Source organism: Strix aluco, chromosome 5 (assembly GCF_031877795.1).
Source record: "Strix aluco isolate bStrAlu1 chromosome 5, bStrAlu1.hap1, whole genome shotgun sequence".
Classification (NCBI taxonomy): Eukaryota; Metazoa; Chordata; class Aves; order Strigiformes; family Strigidae; genus Strix; species Strix aluco.
In genome coordinates, this window is record NC_133935.1 from 8953410 (window position 1) to 8968792 (window position 15383).

Below are 15383 nucleotides of genomic sequence, written 5' to 3' on the forward strand. Positions count from 1 at the left end.
CTGAATTACTAAATAGTAACAGTAATACAGAATTACTAAATAATCTTGCTCACTCAGTACTAACGCTCATTTGCATTTTAGTTCTAAGACAGGGAGTAGAGTAACTTGATTTGAAATAGTGTTAGAATAGAAATTGTGGTGTCAATGTGACGGGATATCTTGTTGGTAATTCATTAATTATCATACCCTGGAACTACACTGGATACAAATGTTTCTTTAATGGTGATGGTATTTTGTAACCTCATTGAAGCAGCTAATTAAATGACAAGTTTAAAAAACCCTGGTAAAGGAAAGCTTCTCATAAGGCTGCTTAGTAATGGACAAAGAAATATTAATCTTTCTTCAGACTGTAAAGACAATCGTGTACTTCTGAGACTGACTAGTCTTCATTTATAGCAAGGATGACATATATGTCCTTAAGCACTCTGTAAATTTAGCCTAATGAAGTACACTTGCTCGTATTTGGCCATTAAACAGTCTGAGAAATTTCACTGTAAGAGACTGAGATTAATAACCCACCAACTCCAGGCTTGGGTAGCATATTTGTTCTCAAAAGGGCTGCAAATACCACAATTGACTTCAGTGTGTTTTCAGCAGTTATTTAAGAATCTTGGATGTGTACCTAACATTCAGAACACACATAATCCCACTAGTTCCAGTGGAATTACTTTTGCTCCATATTATACAAGGTGGATGAGGAGTGTGTTTAAATATCCTGCCAGTATGGAACTTGATTCTACAATAAATAACCATGCTGAGTGCTGCTAACACACATGAGCAATCCAGTGTGTTCAGCATTTCTTGCATTATTAATAGAACATTTACTGAAGTGTTCAAAGATCTTCAGCAACTGATGTTACCTCCAATAGGTTCTGAACTAGACCTGTTAAAAAGATACCGACAGAGTGTATTTCAAAAGCAGTTGTTGATAATCATGTTGACATAAATCAGGCTTGTATAGCTTTCTGTTAACAAGAGAGTAAGTTTTTGCTATTTCAGACCCATCTTTTGAACACGGTTAAGAAAGGGATATAAGAAAGCATACTCCTAACATTTTTATACAATCATGAAACAGAATTATGAAAACTATTCTTGAGCAAAGCCACTGGTGATTCATCCTTTTTAATACAATTTTATATATAGATGTGAGCTGGTTTTGAATCTATAGAAATCACAAATAATTCTGATGCCACTGGTGCATTTACATGAGGGTAAACCTGTCTTGAGATCAGAATGCCTTTGTTTCTATGGTTAGAATACTCAGTTTTACCCAGTGGAAATAGGTCTTGCAAGCATAAATACTTTTGCCTTTCACTTTACAAAGTGACAAAGACATATTTTATGAGCACTAAGGAGCATTGAGAAAGGAACAGACCTATCACACAGAAAGATGGCACAGAGGCTTTTTTCTTCAATAAAATAATTGTATTGAGGCTACATAAAAGTATGTCTTCTATTAAAAAAAAATCCTATAGTTTCACATTTTTATTAAAATCTCACAGTAATAAGTGAAAGCACCTTCTTTGCTTAAAATCCTTATCTATCTTTGTCTCCCATTAAGTTTGTTTGCTTAAATGAAAAATTGTCTTAGAAAAGCAAGACAGAAATTGAATGCCAAATACAGAGAAAACAGAGACATAAACCCAACTTTGAATTGGGCTAGATTTACTAGTTCTAGGCTAACCTTCATTAAAACTGTATACACACTGTCACAGTACTAGTATTATAATTCATTAAAGTATGTTTAAAAAACCTAAGAAGTGTGACATGGAGTTTAGCACTGGAGGTCTGAATTAACCTCTTGGTACTGATGAGAAATGATAGGTAGCAGGACACATGCTTCGCATGACCTTGAAAATGACAAACACAGTTTTGATTTAATAGAATATAAAGGTTCAGCAGATTAGATATTAATAGAAGGGTGATGTAGTTAAAACACCAAGCTAGGAAAATGATCTTCTCAGTAATATGTCAAGCTCAGCAATGACAATGTGACCGTGATCAAACAGAGGTGAGGTGAGAGCCAGTCTGTGTGCCTGAGGTGGAACTGCGGTGAGCTGGAGCTGAGCTGCTGCTCCAGATCCTGACACGGAAACTAGTGAGGAGTGTCGCATCTTCTCCTGGGTCTACTCATTGGAGCGGTGATTGGGGTGGGTCTCAGAAAACAGTACACGCGTGTGCAAGTGGGTGAAAAGGTTTCACTGACAATCAGTCACGGTATGGCTCTCACAGTATGGTAAGTCAGTTATTTGTGAGACTAGCCATTGATTAACCATTTGTGAGACAATGCTGGTAAAAGCAAATTTCAATGGAGAATTTCAAGGAGGCTTTAATACACACACCTTGATAACTAATTAAAAACAGTCCCATGTTTCTCTGTGTTATATTCTTTCCTCATTAATGGTTGGTTGGGGTGAATCACAAGGCTAGAAATACATACTATATCATCTTGTTGGGGTGAATCACAGAGCTAGAACTACATACTATCTCTTCTTATTCCATGACTGACTAATGTAGTCAAAAAACGGTCAATGTTTTTACTCTCTCTTTCTGACAGAGAAATTAAGGTTTGCATTAGACCTTGCCAGCTGTTACAAAAAACCTGATTATTTCCTTATTTACAAGCTGTAAAAGGGTTAACTGATCCACTCTCCTGATGGCCTCCTGCTACCTCTGCCTACAGCTCCTGGATTCCTGACATTTGTTGAATTCAACAATGGGACAATGAAGCACAACAAGAAAATATTCTCCAAGTACATAGGCACCAAAAGGGAGGCTAGGGAAAACGTGGGCCCATTGCTAAATGGTGCAGGGGCCCTGGTGACAAAGGATGTGGAAAAGGTCAAGGTACTCAGTGTGTTCTTCGCCTTGGTCTCTACTGGTAAGACCGGCCTTCAGGAGTCACAGTGTGATTCTGTGACTTTTTGATGTAAATTTAAGTATGTATGTCTACTGTTCCTGCTTTTATGGAAATGAGCAGCTTCTCTGGATGCTGACTGTATTGCTCTGTCTTTCCTGCCTACCTTCCTCCCTCTTCTTCCTTCCTTTCTTCCCTTTATTTTCATATCCACTCCCTCAGTTCTTCCCTCCCTGTGCACCTGCCCACCCCCTTTCCTATCTGCCTTTCTTCCCTCCTTCCCTCTCTTCCTTTTCTTTTCCACCTTCACAAAGTAATTTCATTATGACCTTTGACCTCCAGTAAATTTAAAAAGCACATTCTGTTTCATGACTAAATATTTTCCAGGGCTTTTACTTGAGGGCAATTTCACGTTTGCCACTTCTAATCCCAGAAATCTAAGAGATCATCAAACCTCACAGAGCTGAAAAGGATTTAGCTGAAATTTTAGTCTGCAACGTACTTTCTTGCACAATAAAATATGTTCCCTTTTTTGTCTTCTCTGCCCAATAACTCTTCTTGTACCCAGTTTTATTCTTTCACATCCTTGGTCTGCTTCAGGCTTGCAGAGGACCTAGTGGGTTAAATCAAAGCAAACAGGTAATGATGGCCCTTACTTTTTTTTTAAGGCTCAACAGTAGAATAGGCAGAGCATCCCTAACAATTGCTGAACACCCCTTGCCTAAATTCAGCTACTTCTAATTCAGTTTAAAACACATGACTCCTAAGGAGGCAACTATGTTATGATGTGGCTAACACCATCTCATTTGATTTCCTTCTGAAACAGCTGTTCCAGCTGTACAGTTACACAGAATGCAAACTGTAGGTAAGAAGCAGTGCTGCTTTTCAGATTTGAGCTCTCTTCTTTCTAGAGGAAATAAATAAGAAATGACTAATCCAAAATACCAAAGTAAAACATGCCAGATACACAGCTGGGCACAGTCACAAGGGATTTCTGCAGAATACACTTTATTGACACTACCTGGCCATGTGCACTTAATCAGTTAGTCTTCTGCTATAAAGTTCTTCCAGTGAAGAAAATATTCTCTCTTTCCATTCTCATAACATTTCTGCAGAGCTTTTAGTTAAAAGGATGTAAGCAAGATGCTATATAATACAATGGTCATGGGCCTGAGAAGATGACCTGTAAGAAGAGATTGCTGTCTGCTGAATTTATTTGATTCATGGAAAAGGAGGCTAAGGGACAATCTAATAGCAGCCTGCAAGTACTTGAAAGATCATTAAAAAGAAAATGGAAGCAAACTCTTCTCAATAGCAGCAGTTGAGATAACAAGTTGCAAAGGTCACAACTTGCAGTTTGGGAGGTTCACATAGGACAATAAAAAAAGCATTTTCACCCAGAGCTCTGTGCAGCACTGGAAGCAGTTGCCTGAAGAGGTAGTGGAATCTCTGTGCTTGAAGATTTTTTCAAGACTTGGCTAGAGACAGCAATGTCCAACATGATCTAATGCTGGTGACTGTTCTACACTGAGTGTGAGGTTGCTTCAGATATTCTATAGAAGTCCCTTCTAATCAACACATCTGTGTTTCTGCAATGCCACTGAGTGTGATACCGATTTATAAAGGACTCGTTGGCATTACTACTGATATATCCCAATGTAACTGAGGTTAGAGTAAAATTTAAAAAATAGGTATCCTGTACTTCAGACAGAGTAATGTCTAATACAGGGCACAATCATGAGCTATGTGGTCCTCAAACAGAAGTAGCTCAGAAGGAGTTATGGGAAGGGTTAATTACTTCCCTCTTTGTGACTAAGAAAATCAGTAGCTGGTCTTTATCCCAAGCTGGGGTCAATGGATTGATAAATAGTATAAGGATGCAACCAGAAACTGAAACAGATGGCAGGGTCTCCTCTCCTATCTAAGTGAGAAATTAAGGTCCACAACAGAGATAAGTTTGGATTGATGAACTGTTGTTGGAGGCCTTTGCTTGGTCACACATTATTCTGGCCTCTGAGACTGGGTTTGAGCTTTCTGGTGCTATTGGAAGCGATGAAAGAAGCTTTTTGGCCAGAAAAGGACAAGAAGGACAGAAGAACTGCTAGGCCACATGTGACCCCAAGTGTGCATCATGGGCACTGAAGGAACACTTCAACACTAATCCTTGGACAACGCTATATGCCACTGCTTCCCAACCAGTGTATGTTTACTTTCATCGTGCTATTACAAGAGAGGCAAATGTTACTTTTTCATTCAAAAACGGGAGGGGGAACTGTGGCAGAATGGTTCAGATATACTTGGATCTTGCACAGGACAAGATGAGCACTAGGAACTTCAGTGTATGGTCCAGACCAAACAGTATGCTGAATGTAAAGCTTGCCAACTGCACTATGATGAAGAGTTTGCCACCAGGAAAAGCTGAGGAAGACAGTGGTATAACACAATGTCTTAGAAGATAGACACCTCCATGCACTTCTCTTCCAAAGTTGGTTTTTTTCCCCATTCTTTCTCAAAAAAACTTAAGGAACTCCTTTTCTGTAACTAATGGCTAGAAAAGGTGGTAATGCCCCTTTTAAAACAATTAATTCACTCTGGGAGGAAAAGACCAGGTACCATGCAGTCCTCAATACACGCAAACTTCCAAGAGCATGTCTTAAGTGCAGGACAGGATATTTTAAGTGAGGGAGAATAGTATTCTCCTCACCTTCTTTATGGTCTCTCTGTCTAAAATTTTAGCTAAACATTTTACTCCCACCATAATTTCCTTGCAAATGTTCCCTTCATTCTGGAAAGCAAAGACATCGAGATTTTATGATCACCTTTTACACTCAAAATACAAAGCAAAATTATATTTAACTTTTGTGCTTAACAGAGTTTTCAGAAAAGCAAACTTGGCAGCGAGTGCTTCTTCAAGTGCAACTGCCTTATTTCCAATTCTGGTCTCTAAATCTCCAAATTGTTGATGCAATAAAATGAAGATAGATAGGTTTTCTATTCCAGGTTTTCAAACTGAGTTTCTATTTTAAGAGATATGCAGATTATGGAAAAGACAAAATTTTACATATCTTTTAAAATTTGGATTTTTTGAGATAGATTTTTCACAACTGGGACCTGAAAAACCTAGCTTATAAGAAATAAATAAAGCCATCATCCGTCATCTTTCTACACCTCTCAAATCTCAGTTTAAAACTGAAATACTGAGTGAAATAGTGTCCATCCTCACAGTCACTGTGATGTAAGAAAGTAGTCTCAGCTTCCATGCAACAGCTTGAAAGCAATAGCACGCCAAGAGACTCCAGGGAGCCAGTCAGTACCTGTTCAAGAACACAGTAAAGAGCCAGGTAGGCTGTGATTAGTCAGCAATGGCTCCATTCTGACATGGTGAAGACACCCTTGTGGCCATCAACTCAGCCACTTAGTGGCCAATCTCCACTTCCTTGAGATGAGTGCTTCCTGTCTGTTGCTTAGCGGTTATTCTCTGTGAAATCAGAGGTAGGAACGACCAGTTTCATCATTCACCACCTTTAACTGTTCATCGCCTCATCTGCCAGTGAAGTGAACTTTGCTGCAAACTCAGAAAGGCTGAGCAAAATCTTATTAAAAGATTAGGCTCAATGCTTTTTAACCTTTCTGTATTTCTCTGCTCTGCCTGTACCAGTAAGTGCACAAGCCTTCATCTTTCACAGTCAGGCTGAGGGTGAAGCTCTGGAAGGCACGTAAGTCAGTCTTGCTAAGCTCACTTTTGGTGTGGAGGTAGAAAAACTACAAAGGTGGTCATCTACAGAATTTTTTGCACTCTTCTCTGAAGAATTTGGTGGTTTTCACAGACTGAGGTTGGAAAAAAGAGTCATTACAGCAAAATCTGTGCAAAGTGATCACTAGCAGGGAACCTCTCTTTTAGTATTGCCATAATGACAACAATATGATCTGGTCCCTGCTGTCACCAAGATGAACCATACCCTTTCTAAAAAATACCAGTCGTCTTGACACTAAAATGCTGTTCACTAGACAACCCTATGCTGGCAGAGGATGATCCACGATCAGATATCTTTATCTCGAAACTCTGCTTTAAGTGATTGCTGTTATTCTTTATTTAAGCACAAACATTTTTGATCCTATTCATACTATTAATGACAACCAAAAGTTATTTCTTCAATGAGGCCAAAAAATTATGGTCAATGTCTTGAATTGTTAGTATTAAATTTGAGAAAAGAATGGAATACATTTAACTACACTGAGATCTTCCGCTGAGCTAAATTAATGTTCTGCACAGTTGAAGTTGGTAGGAGAAGATGGCTCAGAGCCACATTTCTGCTCCCCCATTCCTGAGTTGGCTAGAAACCAAAAAAGCCCCCATGACTATATTAGAACTGACTTGTTACTAGCCTGAGTAGTATGGGCTACTTAGTCCTAGTAGGAGCACTGTACAGGTAGGAGCACTGTACAGGATCAAAATGGGGTAAAGTGGAATGCTCCCTGCTTTAACTCAGAGCTGCCTCTACTTTCACAGGCCTGGATCTCATGATACTGCACCAGTTAGATTAATCTGTATGGGGAAGCACGTCTGTCATGCCTGTTACCCCAGATCTTCAGAAGAGTATTTTTTTTCTAATCCAAACCCAAGCTTTGTATAATAGGACATTCAGGGAGGACTCTTTTGCTACCATTAATAAATTATCTAATGTCTTTATTCTTAGCAATGAAACACCTATCTTTTCTTGCTACAGACACTGTGAAGTCTCCAGCATAAGAACTGCCTTTTATGAAGTTACTGTGCAATGGCATTGTACAAAACCAGCCCAGTTTCAGGTTCTAGGATTGTTTCGGTCAGCAACTCACCTGTTATATGTAAATGTGTATGTCTGTTGGATGTGCCTGTAAACCCTGGCACATTGTGCTATTGCAGGACTTTGTGCTTACTGCAACCTTTCAGTACTTAAAGGGAGTTTATAAGAAAGATGGGGCCAAACTTTTTAGCAGGGCCTGTTGCGCTAGGACAAGGGGTAATGGTTTTAAACTAAAGGAGTGTAGATTTAAGGAAGAAATTTTTTACAATGAGGGTAGTGAAACACTGGAACAGGTCGCCCAGAGAGGTGGTAGATGCCCCATCCCTAGAAACATTCAAGGCCAGGTTGGATGGGGCTCTGAGCAACCTGATCTAGTTGAAGATGTCCCTGCTCAGTGCAGGAGGGTTGGACTAGATAAGCTTTAAAGGTCTCTTCCAACCCAAACTATTCTATGATTCTATTCCCTTCACCTGGCATACGTCCACAAGCTACATTCAGGCACACTTCTGAAATCTCACTTCTTTCAATTTGTTTCCCTATTAATATGGATTCCATTTAATGCATTTAACGTAAAAAGACACAGAAACTGCAATCTACAGCAGGTCAGCACCACGAATTTTGCAGAATTTTCATGCATATGTTCCACAAAGAACAGTCTCTCACTTTTTTTTTTTTTCTCTGTCTGAGTGCCCTTATTTGCAGAGAACTCAATCCCGGTTCTGTTATTTACACAAACAGTACTGTTTTATTTCGACAAGTCTTCTTTCATGACTAAAGATACAGAGGTTCATTTTTATATCTTGAGGAAAAATTCTACACCTTTTGTTCCAGTAGAACTTCCCTTAAAGTTCACGGGATTGCCAAGGGGAATAAAGATTTTCTGAACCTTTTTTTCCCCTGTGCACTCCAAGCAAAGCTTGAAACCATTCTAGCACGCTTCCTATTAGTGTGAGTCCGTGGCCTTCAGTAAGGCTCTAAATAGAAAAGACTTGTGGTTTTATTGCCCTTGACTTTTCATTTTATATAAAGCACCATGTACTCTCAGGCTGCTATAAACACATATTCCACTTAATTCCACTTAAACTCCGGCAGACAGACCAATATCAGGCTGTTATCAGTACAATAAAATTACAAAACTATTCTGAGCCTGATCCAACAGCACCTGTGGCAACACTTCCACTCACTTAACTGTTTTGTATCAAGCTGTAAGGCTACGGGGATACTGGTAATATAAATGTCTGTACAACCTGGTACCATGGGAGCACACTTCTGTAAGTTTCCCGGTAACATGAGGTATCTTCCTTGACTGGAAAGTAATGCCAGTGAGCTATTGCTGTTATCTTACTGTAGTTTTGGTCTTCCCTTGTCTGTATTTGTTATCATTTGTTTAAGCTTTTTAGGCTAACGAGTCATCAGATGGGTCGTTAATGGACTAAAAAGTTTATCATACAGTATCCATGTTCTTTGTCTTAATGTATTTTTTTTTAAACTGCCCTACTACTGAAACAGTATACTTGCCATATTTGGCCAAAAGTTTGATTAATGCTCTTAGTTGTGGTAGATGTAAAAAAAAAAAAAAAATCTACTATGAAGTTGTAACATAAGTAATTGGCTCAAATCAGTCTGAGTAAGAATCAGAAGGTTTTTGGAATGATTTGGAAGTGGGGCATTTTGACCATTTAACACAATGTTTTAACTCTTCATCTCTCTTTATAGCTGACATTTTTTACATCATGCGTATCACCACAGCATCAAATACTTCAGAAATTTAGTGAGTATCAAATCATGCATATTACTGGTACCCCACTGGTTTCAAATGAAGCAAATTTACACCAGTTGCAGATTTATACCAATTGCTAATTTTCTCTGATGCTGCGATCAGTCCAGAAGTGAGATGCTTTGCCTGTATTCCTTCTGTCACAGAACATTTGCAAACTTCAGGAGAAAGTTAGAGAAATACAGGTTTGAAGGTCAAACTGGTATCATATGACTGCTAAATATAGGTGCTCGAGGACTGAAAGAGCTTCAAAGGTCTTGGCATATTTTGCTCAGTGCACTTTTAAGTCTGAACATATGCAGACTACTCTCAGTACATAACAGATCTTATCACACATATGAAAATTAATAAAATAGAAAATATCTTGGCAGGTGTTATGAATGTATCCCTCTGATTTTCTTAAGGTAGAAGTGCAGCAGGATATGCCTAATCTGCAATATTTTCACTCTCATTTCACAAATCTGTCACTGATGGATACTCTGAGGAGCGGAAGCACAGCATTTTCATATTCTCCTAACCTGTATGCAGCATTGGAATGAAACTGTCGTTATTAAGAAAGCCTTCTCCATAAAATGACATTGCAGTGTGTGCAGCATTGCACAAGCAGAAAGACAACGGCAGTTAAACAGCAAAAATACACTTCACAGTGAATTGAAATAGAAGAGGAACATTTAAAGAGCTCCTCTCACCTATTTTCCCTGTCTACAGACAATCTCCAGTGAAAAACGGCTTTGAAAGGAACTGGCTGTACTTGTACGTTTCTCTTTGCAGTACTGCCCAGGATCCTGGGACTTTTAATGCAATATGTGCTGTCAGTACTACGACAGTTTACAGATGTGCAGCCAGACTTCTTGCTATTTATAGATGCCTCTTCTGCAAACAGTACTCTATGGGGTTGTAATGCAGTAGCAGGCATGTTCTTTGGTTTAATGCTCACATCGCATTCATTTAAGAAAACCCTGCTCTTCACCTGGCATGGCAAAGGAGGCATATTTACGAAGGTCAAGCAGGGAGAGCACTATTCGGAGGAGAAATGTGAAATTCCTGAGGGAGCAGGACACCTACTGGGAGGACTATCTGAAAGAAGGAGACGTTTGGCAGAAACATTGGAAGAATAAAGAAGGGAATAGCCGTGTGCTCGCTCACACTGAAGTGGTGATTTTGTTCTTCGTTACCTCTGCAGGGCAGCTGGGGAGGATGGTCAGTGCCCCCAGTAAGGGCAAAGCTTGCTTGGGGTGCAATGTCCCTGGGGGTCTGTACAGGGCTGCGCTGCGTATCACTTAACCACGCGTTAAGTGTTCAGTCGGAGTGCTAGGCACGGTCTATTAATAGAAACGGGGAGTTTGGCACACACTCGCACTTTCGCCTGTCTCCTTCTCACATGCTCCCAGAGAAGCTGGGACTGCATCCTGCATCCTTCTGCTTTTCCAGATCTGAGACTTCGCACACTGCCGTTATCTCTTGAGAAGTCTCAGTGAGGTCAAGGCAGCCCTAGACAAGTAAACGAGGGCTGCTCAACCCCAATGTTGAGGAAAACGAAGGTAACGGGGGGGCGGGGGGGGGGGGGGGGCGCGGATTTCTTGCAGAAAATCTGAGAGCTCGCAGGGTACCCACCCCCTCGGTCCGAAGGCAGTGCAAAGCTATTCTCGGCACTGCCCAGGCCAGCCGGGCGCAAGGGGGAATGCTCCTCCCCCCCTCTGCCCCCGCGTCGGGCAGCTCCGCTCGGCAACATGCGGGATGCTGCAGAGACACGGATGCTCCTGAAGTCCCCCAAACGATCCCAGCAGAGGCCCCGCGGCGTTTTTCCAGGCGAAAATCACCCAGAGCTGGCAAAGGTGCTGTCGCCAGAGTCCGTCTTTGTCCCTATCAGCCTCAAACCTTTCCTCAGCGCCTCACACACACCCCCATCCCCTCCCCGCAGCCCGCACGGACCCTCCCCCCCAACCCGGCCACCCAACTTCCCGGGGAACCGGCCGTAAAGCGGCGGCTCCCGAACCCGAGCCACGGGAGGGTTCCGCGGGGTGCGAAGTTCTCTGCCGAGGGGGAGCGGGGTTGGGGGGGGACACACACACGCAAGCAGGAAATCATAGCAGCGACAGAGGAGACAGGAAAGTTTATTTGCACTTGCTGCTGCTTCTGCTAAGGGAGCTGTGCTCGGGGCTGGGGGAGCTCGGGCGCCGGGCTCTGCCTCGCATCCTTACCTCGGTGCTGTCGGCAGCGTTCTCCGCCATTTTCCTCCTCAGGAGCAGGCAGCGGGAGGAGTGTTTCATTCCCATAAGAGCTAGCCAAGGGGTTGGGGCTTCGGGCTTGATGTTTTTGTTCGGTGTTTTTTCAAAGATCTCCAAACACTGGTGTGCGCCAAAGGGTAGGGAGAAAAAATTACGGGAAACAGCAGTAAATCAGTCAGCTTTGTCCTTTCTGCGTCGTCCACGGGGAATGTTTGTCGCCTCTTAGCATCGGGAGCTCCTCGGGCACTTTCAAGTCTTCGTCTTTCTCCCCTTTCCTCCAGCAAGCTCTTGGGATGGGCAGAGAGAGGCGGCGCGGCACACACTCTTCAGGTTAAACTAAAAGGCTGTCGGGCTGTGAGTCCTCCCCTTCTGAGAAAGCAGTCGGGCTAAACAGGAGAGAAGCACCAGCTAAACTGAACTTGGGCGTGCAGTGACCAGCTGGGCATCTTTGTGTCCTATGGCTACTCTTCCAGAGGCAGAGGGAGCCAGAGACAAAGCAACAGGGCAAGGAAATCATAGCCCTTTATTTTCCTTCTTTGGGCTTCTTTCTTTCTCTCTAGGTCCCAGGAAACTTCCTTTAAAGATGGTCACAGAATTTGCCACCCTCTTTCTATGAATGCCTTCTGAAATAGCAGACACCCACCCCACCCCCTCCTCCTACTACTCCCCCCCCCCCCCTTTCCTCTTCCTCCTCCCCCTCCTCCTCCTCCCCCCTCCTCCCTCCCCCCTTCCCTCTCCTCTCCCCTTCCTTCTCCCTACCCCTTCTGCTCTTGGGCAGAGCTTGGTGTCCTTCTCTGGGAATTGCATTCACGTGTCTTTCGTAGAAAAAAACATTGTGTCGAGCTGCCCCCACTCGTCGACTACACCCTGTCACGCACAAGCACGCATTCACACGTACGCACACACACGTTGTCTCCCTCTCACACGGACAGACACTATTTTTTTTCCTCCCCATCCCTCCTCTTCTTTTGAATCAGCAACACTTTCCTTTGTAAGGACTCTGGGCAAGGCTCTTAGAGAGCAACCGAAGAAGTCTGCTCCAGCTTCTTTCCTCCGAGTTAAGTATCAAACCTGCTTTCTTAATATATCTTCTCGTGTGTGTGCTCCCAGCTTCTGTTCTACTTGGAGTTTTTCAGCAGGATCCACGCTTTGTCAGGTAGCCGTGAACTGTAAAAACATGGTCTCGATCCGGCTGCAGCTCCTGCTGAAAAGGGGGGGGGGGGGGGGGGGGGGAGGAGGAGGAGGTAGAAGGAGAGGTCTTGCTGGGGAGGGAAGGGGCTAAAGGTCTTTTGAACCTCTTTTTAGCCTTTCCCTAATGACATCTTCCTCTGTGGGAGTGTATTGCCACCTTCCCCACACATTTATCTTGTTTTCACTCCTCCGGGCACTTTCTAGTTCTGAGTTGTCAGCTGGGAGGATTAGGTTTACCTCACTCGTGTTGCTGTGGGTAAGGGCGGGAGAGGGGGCGTATTACATAATTAATCCTTCCAACTTCACTTTCCGCAGCTCCAGCCCACTGTTCTCACGTTTCTGTTTTGTTTTTATACGGAGGAGGTGAGAAAATAATGCTGGTGTGTGGGTGTGTGTTGCTCGAAGGATTTTAAGGACCAGAACAGGCTTGCTGCTCTCTGAACAGTTTGAAATAATTTCCTCTGGGGGTGCCAGTGGAGACCTGAAGAAGAGGTTTGAAAGATTACTTTCGATGCATATTTTAAGCACATAGCCAGCTCAGATGCTACATCAGTAGCAGATTATGATGGAGCTGGGGTTCTGAATTTTTGTCCCCTGCAGCCTATTTTAATGTTTGTTAATTAGAGTTTATCCTCAGCTGACCTCTGAAATACTAACACACCGTGAAGTACTGCCAAAACGACAGGAGGTCCCTGGGCACACAGGAGGCTGAAATATTCCCGGGGGTGGGGGAACGGAGATAGAGAATGTGAATTAAAGAGCAGAGAGCAAAATTATTCTCCTACCCCCAGGGATGAGGAGGTGGGGCCAAGAAAAATAAGCAAATTTCTCCCTTTTACTTGAAGGACCCTCACAAATTCTTGTTCAGACACAGATCAGTAGGTATGCAATAGATTTCAGGGATTTGTAATAAATCACACAGGAGTAAGCAACCCAGGGAAGCAGAAGGTGTGTGGTACGCTGAAATGTCAAGTGACAATATGAGTATGCCACAGAGGGCACAATGGTACCATATGGAAAGGTTTCAGAATGTGAGAGTATATTATAGACACACATGCCATACAGCCTGAGACTGGACCTCTGTGAGATACTCCGCAGAGCCTTTTGATCATCTAGTTTTTCACAAGCCTCTGATTTCCTACTACTCCTTTCACCTCACATTTATTCTAACACCTTAAGTTCTTTCATTAGCTCCACACCACTGCTAATTTTTTCAATAATCATCCACACATCCTTTGTTTATAAAGTAGAATTTTATTTCACACCTTCTAGGCATGAGGCTCAAATAATGACGGAAGTGGAAGCAGGCCATTCCCCCTTTTCTTTGGGACGTTCATGGAGCTCTTGAAAATCTTAAAACCCTTCAGACATGAAAATCCTTACAGCTATTGCCAATAGAAGCTATTTTAGAGTATTCTAAAGCTACCCTCACAGTCTTGGGCTATGGAACTCCTTCTCATTAAGTACTTTGGTTTCTGGGTAGAGGGATAAGGAAAAAAAAATCTGCAAATAAAAATTCAATGTCTCTGCAATCTTTGTGACCATGTTTTTCTCTGCTATGTCATGAATATCTGGTAGGTAGTGAGTGCATGAAGTTTTAGTTAGCATGCATTTGGACTAACCTACATAGTTTTAGTGTGTCTTCTCTATTTTCAGGTGATACACACAGCTAAACTTACCCCAATTAGATCCTTTAAAATAAACCAGTGTTCTATATAGAGAAAAAGAATTAGATTTTTCAAACTACTCCAGGACATATTTTCCAATTTTCTCTGACAGCTGGATCTGTATTTCTGGTAGAGCTCAATCACTCTTTAGTCAGCTAAATGAGGCATCAGATTTTCAAAAGCACTCAGCAACTGGCAAAACTGGCAGGCAGAGATTTGATTATCCTTCCTGCTTCTGCTTCAGATACTGCACGACTTGCCCTGGCACCTATTCTTGTCCTCCTCCACCTCTTTGTCAACACAGATGATACCTGACTGCTCATCCTTGAATGTGGTGCTGATGCTTTACAGATACCAGGAAAACCTTCCAGTCTCATGGTTTCCAGCATAAGGATGAATGTTTTAGTCCTGAGCTCCTTTGTAAGTCTGCCAGATGGTTGGTGTCCTCACTCCTCCTTTTATGTTCTGTATGTGATTGAGGAAACTGCTTTGAAAACACACACCATTTGCTCTAATCTGTTTTATTCCAAAGGGAAAATTATTTGTCCTTCAGGACTTTTTTTGATCAGTCATGGGTAGAAGTTATTCCTTGCAAGAATCAATTAGCAATATCAGTTAAGAGGCTGCAAGCAGTGTGTTTACACATACAGATGTCTGTGTGCATACACAGATACTTGGCCAGACCTTCAGTTTGAATACGGGCCTCAGTACAAGTTCCTGTTGATACTGAAATTCACAGGAACACTGAACTTGAGGAATACAAGCTTTCATACTGTTTAGAGGACAAATTCTGCCCTCAGACATGTGAATATAAATCCTGCTGACATCTGGCATCTAAGGGTGCTAGTTGGCCATTGGAGCTGAGCTTGGGAACAT

General features: G+C 42.3%; 1 protein-coding gene across 4 annotated transcripts in view; it reads right to left on the reverse strand.

Moving 5' to 3' along the window:
- The window catches only part of PRMT8 (protein arginine methyltransferase 8), a 72361-nt gene extending 59929 nt beyond the window's left edge, over window positions 1-12432 (reverse strand). For 3 of the 4 annotated variants that reach the window (XM_074825806.1, XM_074825804.1, XM_074825807.1), the window contains exon 1: window positions 11623-12254. In XM_074825806.1, coding sequence (XP_074681907.1) covers window positions 11623-11697 — 75 coding nt within the window. In that variant the 5' untranslated portion in view covers window positions 11698-12254. Of the gene's footprint in view, window positions 1-11622; window positions 12255-12408 lie in introns of those variants that run through there. The other variant, XM_074825805.1, reaches the window with a different exon arrangement.
- Window positions 12433-15383: the final 2951 nt, after the last annotated feature.